The sequence below is a fragment of the Mobula hypostoma genome, chromosome 14, assembly GCF_963921235.1.
Source record: "Mobula hypostoma chromosome 14, sMobHyp1.1, whole genome shotgun sequence".
NCBI lineage: Eukaryota > Metazoa > Chordata > Chondrichthyes > Myliobatiformes > Myliobatidae > Mobula > Mobula hypostoma.
The window spans coordinates 79,476,690-79,489,321 of NC_086110.1; the positions used below are offsets into that span (position 1 = coordinate 79,476,690).

The 12,632-nt window shown below is 42.7% G+C and overlaps 1 protein-coding gene across 1 annotated transcript in view; it reads left to right on the forward strand.

The window, feature by feature from the left end:
- Positions 1-12,632, forward strand: part of utp4 (UTP4 small subunit processome component) — a 100,853-nt gene that overhangs the window by 3,239 nt on the left and 84,982 nt on the right. The window contains exons 2-4 of the mRNA XM_063067294.1: positions 1,032-1,223; positions 1,644-1,728; positions 10,630-10,719. Coding sequence (XP_062923364.1) covers positions 1,032-1,223; positions 1,644-1,728; positions 10,630-10,719 — 367 coding nt within the window. The remainder of the gene's footprint in view (positions 1-1,031; positions 1,224-1,643; positions 1,729-10,629; positions 10,720-12,632) is intronic.

The window sequence follows — 12,632 nt, forward strand, 5'->3', positions numbered from 1 at the left end:
CTCTTATCAAGGTCTTTCACCATTCAATAGGTTTTCAATGTGGTCCCCCTTGATTCTTCTGAATTCCATTGAATGCAGGCCCAGAGCCATCAACTCTTACATGACAAGCCATTCAAACCTTCTTTGAACTTTCTCCAGTTTCAGCACATCCATTCTAAGATATGGGGCCCAAAAACTGCTCACAATACTCCAAGTGAGGCCTCTCTAATGCTTTATAAATTCTCAACATTACATCCTTGCTTATATATTGTAGTTCTCTTGAAACAAATGCTAATATTTGCCTTCCTCGCTACCTGCAAATGAGACTTCAGGGAATCTTTCACAAGGCCTCCCAAGTTCCTTTGTGCCTCAGTTTTTTTTTAATTTTCTCTCCATTAAGAAAATAGTCAACCCTTTCATTTCTTCTCATGACCATACACTTCCCAACACTGTATTCCATCAGCCACTTCTTTGCCCATTCTGCTAATGTCTTAAGTCCTTCTGAAGTTTCTTTCCTTCCTCAAAACTACCTGCCCCTTCACCTATCTTAATATTTTCTGCAAACTTTGCATCAAAGCCATTAATTCCATCATCCAAATCATGGAAGTGCTGCCTTGTTTAACTTCAACGGCGTACCTAAATTAAATCACTGCTTCTCCTCGTGCTCCCACTTACTGATCGGCCGCAGTCCAACTCCTTGTTTATTTACCTCACACTAATTTCTTAAGATGAATTTTTATTCCACATCACTGATCTCTTTTGGTGTCTTAAGAATTCTGTAAGGACAAATTTCCAACCCCGAGCTGCCGTAGTATGGGAATTGCCTGTATTTACCTGGGTTATTCAATTCATTATTGACTGACCACGTATTACTTAGAGCTTACTACTGACCAATAGTGTGTTGCTTACAACTGATTACCCCTGGTGTGCCATGTCTCACTCTGGGTTTCTACTACTTGTAGTCAATTATCTGTATCACTGTTGCTGAATCTAGATTATTCCATTGTTATTATCAGCCAACTAAAGCTCATTATTAACTGATTTCTTTGCAGGTGATTCCTGGAGATAACAGGAGGTTGATTGAGGCAATCAGCTGGATTGGCCAGGATCGACTCCTGAGTGTGGGATTGAGTGGAGAAATCATCGAGTTTGACCTGCAGAGGCTCCGCCCCAAATACACATTGGATGCTTTTGGAGGTCCCCTTTGGTGTATGAGCTGTAACAGTGAGGAGACTCACCTAGCGGTTAGTACAGACAGACGTGAAGTTATATCAGTGTCTGCAGATTGAAATATCATCATTTTGCTGGGAGTGTGTTAGAACATCCAATAATATGTTTGTTTCTTTTATGTGAAAAGGACAAATCATGCTCCCCCCAACAAAGTTTAGACTACCTACTTAAACCAGTGCTGTCGCTGCCCTGTGATCTTGCATGTGTTTATAACTAGCTTGTTTTGCCCTTGCTCAGTGGCTGCTTGATGAAAAGAGAAGGTACTTAAACTAACTCCAAGGTATGTGATTATCAGTGTAATTTCCTTTATTCTATACTAGCTCAATGTTTCTAGGCTGAAGGATTACATTTACAAGGTGGTTGTATTTTTTCCCTGTGTTTTTTGTGTGAATTTGCAGCTCAGTTAATTTTCTCCGTCTGTCTATTACCCACAGGTTGGCTGTGATGATGGCACTGTCAAGCTGTTTGAGATTGTTCCTGGAAAGCTTCAGTTCGAGAGAAATCTGGATCATCAAAAAGGTGCAGCTGTTTGTACTGATGAAAGGGTTTTGTTATAAGAACTCGACATACTAGAGGCTGTAGCTAGAGATGATGCATCTTGGTTGCAAGATGGCGCCAGGGCGTCGTATCTCATTGCAAACTGCTCTCTGCAGACCCACTCGTTCTCTCTACTCTGTTAAATCTTAAAAGTATGCCTTGATGAGAGAGGATATTACAACAGAGCTCAGAGGAGATATTCTTGAGAGATAAGAACAATGGTCAGCTTGGTAATATAGACTCCACTGTACTCAGAGGGAACTTGAGCAGATGTATCAAGATATTATGCCCACCTTCCACCACCACTACTTCATTTCCTGTCAGAGTCACTGTATGTACAAACAGTTCTGTACCTAGCATCAGTTATGGACATAAAATCAATCTATGTATATAAGGTATCTTATGTACTTATATTTGATATGTATTTTTGTTGTTGTGTTCTTTATCTTATTGGGTTTTATTTTATGCTGCATCAGATCCAGAATAACAATTGTTTTGTTTTCCTTTGTACGTGTGTACTGGAAATATCACTGACCAATCTTGGATCTTGACACAGATTGCAAAGGGCTTGGATGGGGCAGAATTTCTGTGGTGTATTCAAACAGTACAGCACCGAAGCAGGCTACAGCTGATGTCAGGCACACCTGTGCCGGACAATTAAATAGTAATCAAATGGTCAACTAAACCGAACCCTTCTGCCTACACAATGTTCATCTCATTTCATTTCCTTCACATTCATCGAGCCAAGGGGCCCGTTCCTGTGCTGAAATGCTCTATGTTATATTTCCTCCATGGTGTTTCCTACGGAAATTATCATGGAAGCCATGGAAAAGAGGGTAATAGTTGTGAGGTTTTTGATCGCATGCATATAAACATATAAAATTATGAAAGTGATAGATAGGATAGAGGCAGGAAAGTTTCCACTGATAGGTAAGCTTAGCACTAGGGGATATAGCCTCAAGATTCAAGGGAGTAGATTTAGGATGGAGATGAGGAGGAACTGCTTTTCCCAGAGAGTGGTGAATCTGTGGAATTCTCTGCCCAAAGAAGCTACCTCAGTAATATATTTAAGACAGGGTTGGATAGATTTTTGCATAGTGGGGGAATTAAGGGTTATGGGGAAAAGGCAGGTAGGTGGAGATGAGTCCATCTCCAGATCAGCCATGATCTTGTTCAATGGTGGAGCAGGCTTGACGGGCCAGATAGCCTACTCCTCCTCCTATTTCTTATGTTCTTAGGCATATTATGAAGGAGGTATTTGCAGCCTTGAAGTGCCTTAGGTGGGCAAATCCCCAGGGCATGACCAGATGCACCCAGGACTTTATGAAGAAATCACAGAAGCACTTGCCTCAGCATTAGCCATTGGAGGGTGTCTAATGTTCCATTGTTCAAGAAGGGTAGCAAGGACAGGCCGAGGAACTACTGGCAGGTGTGGCTAACGTCAATTGTAGGAAGGAGTTCCAAGGGACAAGATCTACCATCTCTTGGATAGTCACGGCCTGATCAAGATAGGCAGCCTGGTTTTGTGTGTGGGAGGTCATGTCTGATGAATCTTTTGGTGTTTTTCAAAGAGGTAACTTAGGGGATAGATGAAGGTAGGGTATTAGACGCAAGGAAAATGAGGGGAGATTTGATAGAAGTATACAAAATTAAGAGGGTTATAGTTAGTATAAATGCAAGCAGGCTTTTGCCTCTGAGGTTGGGCGAGACTACAATTAGAGGTCACGGTTTAAGAAAACATGAGGGGATCTTCTTCACATAGGGTGGTGAGAGTGTTGAACAAGGTGCCAGTAGAACTGGTGGATACAGGTTCAATTTGGCCAGAATTAATTGGAAAAGAATACTGGCAGGGATGATGGGAGAGCATCAATGGCTGGAATTTCTGGAAGGCACAAGATATATACATCCCAAAGAGGAAGAAGTATTCTAAAGGAAAGATGACAAGGGAGAGGTTGTGGATGTTGTGTATTTGGATTTTCAAAAGGCCTTCGATAAGGTGCTGCATATGAGGCTGCTTAATAAGATGAGAGCCCATGGAATTACAGGAAAGATATTGAAATGGGTGGAGCATTGGCTGATAGGCAGAAAGCAAAGGGTGGGAATAAAGGGATCCTATTCTGATTGGTTGCCGATTGCTAGTGGTGTTCCGCAGCGGTCGGTGTTGGAGCCGCTTCTTTTTACGATGTATATCGATGATTTGGATTATGGATTAAATGGTTTTGTGGCTAAGTTTGCGGATAACACCAAGATAGGTGGAGGAGCAGGAAATGTTGGAAGAAACGGAAAGGTTGCAGAGAGACTTAGTCAGTTTAGGAGAATGGGCAAAGAAATGGCAAATGAGATACAATGTTGACAAATGTACGGTTGTACATTTCGGAAGAAGAAATAATGGGGCAGATTATTATTTAGATGGAGAGGAAATTCAAAAATCGGAAATGCAAAGGGACGTGGGGGTCCTCGTGCAGGATACCCTAAAGGTTAGCCACCAAGTTGGATTGGCGGTAAGGAAAGCAAATGCTATGTTGGCATTCATTTCAAGAGGAATAGTGTATAAGAGTAAGGAGGTGTTGATGAGGCTCTATGGGGCATTAGTGAGACCTCATTTGGAATACTGTATGCAGTTTTGGGCCCCCTATCTTAGAAAGGATGTACTGATGTTGGAGAGAGTTCAAAGAAGATTTACGAGGGTGATTCCTGGAATGCAGGGGCCAACATATGAGGAATGTTTGTCGGCTCTTGGATTGTATTCATTAGAGTATAGAAGAATGAGAGGGGATCTCATAGAAGCATTTCGAATGTTGAAAGGGTTGGACAGAGTAGATGTGGAAAGGTTGTTTCCCTTGGTGGGTGAGTCCAGGAGAAGAGGCCATAGTCTTAAAATTAGAGGGTACCCAGTTAAAACAGAGATGAGGAGAAATTTTTTTAGCCAGAGGGTCGTGCATTTGTGGAATTTGTTGCCACATACAGCTGTGGAGGCCCGATCATTGAGGGTGTTTAAGGAGGAGATTGACAGGTATCTAATTAGTCAGGGTATCAAGGGATATGGGGAAAAAAATGGAAATTGGAACTAGATGGGGGAATAGTTTAGCTCATGGGGGAGCTGCGGAGCAGACTCGATGGGCCAGATGGCTTACTTCTGCTCCTTTGTCTTGTGATCTTGTAATGACACAACTGTGGCCAATAAGAGAAGTTGAAGCCAACAGAAAAGCCGAAGAGTGGGCATATAATAAAGGAAAAAATTAGGGAGAAGTTAATTGTCCATGGGAATGGTACCGGAGGATTGGAGGGAGGTGAATGTTGTCCCCTTGTTCAAAAAATGTAGTAGGGATAGTCCGGGTAATTATAGGCCAGTGAGCCTTACGTCTGTGGTGGGAAAGCTGTTGGAAAGGATTATTAAGAGATGGGATCTATGGGCATTTAGAGAATCATGGTCTGATCAGGGACAGTCAGCGTGGCTTTGTGAAGGGCAGATCGTGTCTAACAAGCCTGATAGAGTTCCTTGTGGAGGTGACCAGGCATATAGATGAGGGTAGAGCAGTGGATATGATCTATATGGATTTTAGTAAGGCATTTGACAAGGTTCCACACGGTAGGCTTATTCAGAAAGTTAGAAGGCATGGGATCCAGGGAAGTTTGGCCAGGTGGATTCAGAATTGGCTTGCCCGCAGAAGGCAGAGGGTCGTGGTGGAGGGGGTACATTCAGATTGGAGGATTGTGACTAGTGGTGTCCCACAAGGATCTGTTCTGGAACCTCTACTTTTCGTGATTTTTATTAACGACCTGGATGTGGGGGTAGGAGGGTGGGTTGGCAAGTTTGCAGACGACACAAAGGTTGGTGGTGTTGTAGATAGTGTAGAGGATTGTCAAAGATTGCGGAGAGACATTGATAGGATGCAGAATTGGGCTGAGAAGTGGCAAATGGAGTTCAACCCGGAGAAGTGTGAGGTGGTACACTGTGGAAGGACAAACTCCAAGGCAGAGTACAAAGTAAATGACAGGATACTTGGTAGTGTGGAGGAGCAGAGGGATCTCGGGGTACATGTCCACAGATCCCTGAAAGTTGCCTCACAGGTGGATAGGGTAGTTAAGAAAGCTTATGGGGTGTTAGCTTTCATAAGTCGAGGGATAGACTTTAAGAGTCGCGATGTAATGATGCAGCTCTCTAAAACTCTGGTTAGGCCACACTTGGAGTACTGTGTCCAGTTCTGGTCAGCTCACTATAGGAAGGATGTGGAAGCATTGGAAAGGGTACAGAGGAGATTGACCAGGATGCTCCACACATCAAAGTTGCTGGTGAACGCAGCAGGCCAGGCAGCATCTATAGGAAGAGGTGCAGTCGACGTTTCAGGCCGAGACCCTTCATCAGGACTAACTGAAAGAAGAGTGAGTAAGGGATGCTGCCTGGTTTAGAGAGTATGCATTATGATCACAGATTAAGGGAGCTAGGGCTTTACTCTTTGGAGAGAAGGAGGATGAGAGGAGACATGATAGACGTGTACAAGATAATAAGAGGAATAGATAGAGTGGATAGCCAGCGCCTCTTCCCCAGGGCACCACTGCTCAATACAAGAGGACATGGCTTTAAGGTAAGAGGTGGGAAGTTCAAGGGGGATATTAGAGGAAGGTTTTTTTTTTACTCAGACAGTGGTTGGTGCATGGAATGTACTGCCTGAGTCAGTGGTGGAGGCAGATACACTGGTGAAGTTTAAGAGAATACTAGACAGGTATATGGAGGAATCTAAGGTGGGGGCTTATATGGGAGGCAGGGTTTGAGGGTTGGCACAACATTGCGGGCTGAAGGGCCTGTACTGTGCTGTACCATTCTATGTTCTATGTTCTGTGTTAGGGGTTTCAGAAGCATTTAACAACAGAAGGCAACTAAAAAGTCATTAAGGTAAAGATGGAATATAGAAGTAAGCTAGCCAGTAACATAAACAGGATACCAAAAGTTTCTTCGGACACATGAAGTGTAAAAGAGAGGTGAGAGTTGATATCAGATCACTGGAAACGATGCTGGAGAAGTAGTATTGAGGGAGAATGAAGTAGCGGATAAACTAAAGTATTTTGCATCAGTCTTCACTGTGAAAGACCCTAGTGGTAAGACCATAAGACATAGGAGTAGAATTAGGCCATTCAGCCCATTGAGTCTGCTGTGCCATTCCATCATAGCTCATCAAAGATCCCACTCAACCCCATACACCTGTCTTCTTGCCATATCCTTCGATGCCCTGATCAATCAGGAAACTTATCAACTTCTGCTAAATATACCCATGGACTTGGCCTCCACCGCCATCTGTGGCAGATCATTCCACAGATACACTACTCTTGCTTAAAAAAAAATTCCTCCTTACCTCTGTCCTAAAAGGCCACCCCTCAATTTTGAGGCTGCTTCCTCTAGATATGGATACCCCTACCATAGGAAACATATCTCCGCGTCCACCTTATCTAGTCCTTTCAACATTTGGTAGGTTTCAATGAGGTCCTCACTTTTCTAAATTCCAATGAATACAAGCCCAAAACTGCCAAATTCATATCATATGTTAACCCCTTCATTCCTGAAATCATCTTCATGAACCTCTCTGGGACGCTCTCCAATGATAACATGTCCTTTTTGAGATGTGGGACCCAAAACTCCAAGTATGGCCTGACTGTCTCATAAAGCCTCAGCATTATCTCCTTGCTTTTATATTATATTCTGCTTTGAAATAAATGCCAGCATTGCATTTCCGTCCTTTACCACAGACTCATCCTGTAAATTGACTTCTGGGGGTCTTGTACGAGGACTCCCAAGTCCCTCTGCACCTCTGATGTTTGAATTTTCTCCCCATTTAGATGATAGTCCGCACTATTGTTCCTTTTACCAAAATGTATTATCTCAAATTTCCAAACACTGTATTCCATTTGCCACTTTTTTGTCCATTCTTCCAATTTGTCTAAGTCCTGCTGCAATCACATTGCTTCCTCAGCACTACCTACCCCTCCACCTATCTTCGTATCATCCGTAAACTTTGCAACAAAGCTATCAATTACATGATCTAAATTATTGACAAACAATATGAAAAGTAGCGGCCCCAATACTGACCCCTAAGGAACACCACTTGTCACTGGCTACCAACCAGAAAAGGCCCCCTTTATTCACACTCGCTGTCTCCTGTCAGCCATTCCTCTATGCCAATATTATTCCTGTAATGACATGGATTTTATCTTAAGCAGCCTCATTTGTGGCACCTTATCAAATGCCTTCTGAAAATCCATGTAAATTACATCCACTGCCTCTCCTTTGTCCACTCTCCTTGTTACAGAACCATGCTGACTTTGATTTATTTTATCATTAGTATGCTGAAACTTCATCCTTAATAATAGCCTCCAACAGTTTCCTGACCACTGGGGTTAGGCAAACTGTCCTTTAATTTCCTTTCTTTTCAATTCCTCTCTTAAAGAGTGGGGTGACATTTGGTATGGTAACCCTAACCATAATACCAGAGAGAAGGTTCTTGGAAATCTGAAAGGTTCAAAGTCACCTGGACCAGAAGGTGTACATCCCAAGGTTCTGAATGAGGTGGCTGAAGAGATAGTGGAGACATTTGTAATGATCTTTCAAGAATCATCAGGTTCTGGAATGGTTTTGGAAGAATGGAAGATTGCAACTATCTCTTCACTCTTCAAGAAGAAAAGAAACTACGTATAGGCCAGTTAGTCTAAGTCTGGGGTTGGGAAGATGTTGAAGTTGATTATGAAGGATGAGGTCTCAGGGTACTTGGAGGCACATGATAAAATAGGCCTTAGTCAACATAGTTTCCGCAAGGGAAAATCTTGCCTGAGAAATCTGTTGGAATTCTTTGAAGAAATAACAAGCAGTATAGACAAAGGAGAATTGGTTGATGTTGTGTACTTGGATTTTAAGAAGGTATTTGACAAGTTCGGCAGAAGGCAATGGCAAACCACTGCTGTAACTTGCCACGTACATGATTTCCCAATATGTCAGAGTGGTGTGGAGGGAAATCGTCCGCCAACTGGAAAATTCCAGATGCGACCTACTGATGACAATGATTTGACAAGGTGCCACTCAAGAGGCTGCTTCATAAGCCTGTCATATTACAGGAAGGATTCTAGTATGGATAAAGCAATGGCTCATTGGCAGGAGGCAAAGAGTGGGAATAAAGGGAGCCCTTTCTGGCTGGCTGCTGGTGACTAGTGGTGTTCCATCGATTCCTTTTTCGTTGTATGTCAATGATTGCAGGTGATATGAAAACAGGTGGAGAGTGAGGTAGTTTTAAGGAAGTAGAGAGTCTGCAGATGAACTTATAGATTAGGAGAATGAGCAAAGAAGTGGCAGAGGGAATACAGTGTCAGGAAGTGTATGGTCAGGCACCTTGGTAGAAGAAAAAAAACGGTAGACTATTTTCTAAATGGAGAGAAAATTCAAAAATCTGAGTTGCAAAGGCACTTGAGAGTCCTCATGCAGGATTCCCTGAAGGTTAATTTGTGGGTTGAGTCGGTGAGGAAGGCAAATACCACGTTAGTATTCGTTTCGAGAGAACTACAATATTAAAGCAAGGATGGAATGTTGAGGTTTTATGAGGCACTGGTGAGGTCTTACTTGAAGTATTGTGAGCAGTTATGAGCCCCTTATCTAAGAAAGGATGTGCTGACTTTGGAGAGGGTTCTAAGGAGGTTCACAAAATTGATTCCAGGATTGAAGGGCTTGTCATATGAGGAGTGTTTGATGGTTCTGGGCCTCTACTCACTGGAATTCAGAAGAATAAGGAGTGGACCTCATTGAAATATATTGAATGGTGACAGGCCTTTATAGAGTGGATGTGGAGAGGTTGTTTCCTATAGTGGGACAGTCTTAAGGCCAGTAGACACTGCCTCAGCATAGAAGAGCATCTTTAGATCAGAGATGAGGAGGGATTTCTTCAGTCAGAGAGTAGTGAATCTGTTGAATTTGTTGCTGCAGGCGGCTGTGGAGGTGAAGTTGCTGGATTCTATTTGAGGCAGAGGTTGCTAGATTCTTGATTGGTCAGGACATGAAGGGATATGGGGAGGAGGCAGGAAACTAGGACTGAGGAGGAAAATGGATCAGCCATGATGAAATGGTGGAGCAGACTCTGGGCCAAATGGCCTAATTCTGCTTCTGGTCTTTACTTACTATCTTTATGCTCCGTATGGTCTTTACTTTACTTAATGCACTGTTGTCATGAATTGATCTATGTGAATGCCGTGCAGGACAAGTTTTTCATTGTAACTTGGTACTGGTGACAATAAACCAAATTACTAATATGTAGAAGTCATAGGATTATACAGACTAGGAACAGGCCATTCAGGCCAACTCATCCATGCTGACCAAGGTGCTTTCCTGAGCTAGTCCCATTTGTCTGCATTTGGCCCATATCTCTCTCAACCTTTCCTATTCGCCATGTTCAGAAAGAGGTTTCAAAAGCATAAGCAAAATATTAGTGCATTTGAAGTGATTTGTTTTAAGTGGCTTTGGATAAGTAGTATAAGCTAAGAGGTAAAACTTTAAGTAGGGAGAGCAGATCTGAGTATGCAATATTTAAGCAGTAGTTAGATGTGTACTTTAACCCATAACCTTTAGGTCTACAGATCAAGTATTAGAAGATAATTTTGTCTAGAATGAAAACAGAATGCTGGAAACACTCATCAGATTCTGCCTGACTTGTTGACAGTTTCCAAAATTTTCTGTTTCTATTTCAGGTTCAATTCTAATTTTCAGAAGGGGAAACTTGGGAAACATAAGACTTGCATTGTTATAAAGAGTAAGGATGTTTATGAAGTAAAGAGCTAGCATTGACACTAAGCTCTTTGCACTATGTTTTAATGGATGGGCACAATATGTGATGGATTCTTTCTCTTTTACAGGTCGTGTAATTTCCCTAGCCTGGCACAAATCAGGCAAAATGATTGTGACGGGGTCACTTGGTTCTATTCGGGTTTTCGATGTGAAGTCTGGTAAGCTGCTGTATTACTGGGATAATATCTGCTGGCTTTAGTCAATGTTCTTTGAAGGAGGTGTGAATGTTGCAAACTGCTTTTGGTTTAAGAAGCTCCTCATGGTCAGTGTGTCCCACCCTGCACCTTGGAGTTAGAACTGGCAGAGTGAATATTTCTAGGTTCATGTGAATGGTGAAAGCTTTCTCCACCTGATTAAGATGTCCTGTCAGAGTTTTGAGAGATAATATAAGAATCACAAAGACAAAAATTTATAATTTTTTTTGATGGTTTAAATACTGTCAATTAATTCACTAACCTGTGTTTGTTCTGGGACATTGTCGGTTTTATTGGTTATATTTAGCTGAGTTCTCATATGTTTCTTATCGGAAGACAAGAATTAATGTGAATTATTAATAACCTCACTGAAGTCAACGCAGGTGCATAGCCCTCTGCTCTACTCTCTACACTCATAAGGAAAACTGTGCTTAAGGAAGTAGCCCAAGAAATAGTGGATGCATTAGTGATAATTTTTCAAAACTCGTTAGATTCTGGACTAGTTCCTGAGGATTGGAGGGTGGCTAATGTAACCCCAATTTTTAAAAAAGGAGGGAGAGAGAAACCGGGGAATTATAGGCCGGTTAGCCTAACGTCGGTGGTGGGGAAACTGCTGGAGTCAGTTATCAAGGATGTGATAACAGCACATTTGGAAAGCGGTGAAATGATCGGACAAAGTCAGCATGGATTTGTGAAAGGAAAATCATGTCTGACGAATCTCATAGAATTTTTTGAGGATGTAACTAGTAGAGTGGATAGGGGAGAACCAGTGGATGTGGTATATTTGGATTTTCAAAAGGCTTTTGACAAGGTCCCACACAGGAGATTAGTGTGCAAACTTAAAGCACACGGTATTGGGGGTAAGGTATTGGTGTGGGTGGAGAATTGGTTAGCAGGCAGGAAGCAAAGAGTGGGAATAAACGGGACCTTTTCAGAATGGCAGGCGGTGACTAGTGGGGTACCGCAAGGCTCAGTGCTGGGACCCCAGTTGTTTACAATATATATTAATGACTTGGATGAGGGAATTAAATGCAGCATCTCTAAGTTTGCAGATGACACGAAGCTGGGTGGCAGTGTTAGCAGTGAGGAGGATGCTAAGAGGATGCAGGGTGACTTGGATAGGTTGGGTGAGTGGGCAAACTCATGGCAGATGCAATTTAATGTGGATAAATGTGAAGTTATCCACTTTGGTGGCAAAAATAGGAAAACAGATTATTATCTGAATGGTGGCCGATTAGGAAAAGGGGAGGTGCAACGAGACCTGGGTGTCATTATACACCAGTCATTGAAAGTGGGCATGCAGGTACAGCAGGTGGTGAAAAAGGCGAATGGTATGCTGGCATTTATAGCGAGAGGATTCGAGTACAGGAGCAGGGAGGTACTACTGCAGTTGTACAAGGCCTTGGTGAGACCACACCTGGAGTATTGTGTGCAGTTTTGGTCCCCTAATCTGAGGAAAGACATCTTTGCCATAGAGGGAGTACAAAGAAGGTTCACCAGATTGATTCCTGGGATGGCAGGTCTTTCATATGAAGAAAGACTGGATGAACTGGGCTTGTACTCGTTGGAATTTAGAAGATTGAGGGGGGATCTGATTGAAACGTATAAGATCCTAAAGGGATTGGACAGGCTAGATGTGGGAAGATTGTTCCCGATGTTGGGGAGGTCCAGAACAAGGGGTCACAGTTTGAAGATAGAGGGGAAGCCTTTTAGGACCGAGATTAGGAAAAACTTCTTCACACAGAGAGTGGTGAATCTGTGGAATTCTCTGCCACAGCAAACTGTTGAGGCCAGTTCATTGGCTATGTTTAAGAGGGAGTTAGATATGGCCCTTGTGGCTACAGGGGTCAGGGGGTATGGAGGGAAGGCTGGGTTCT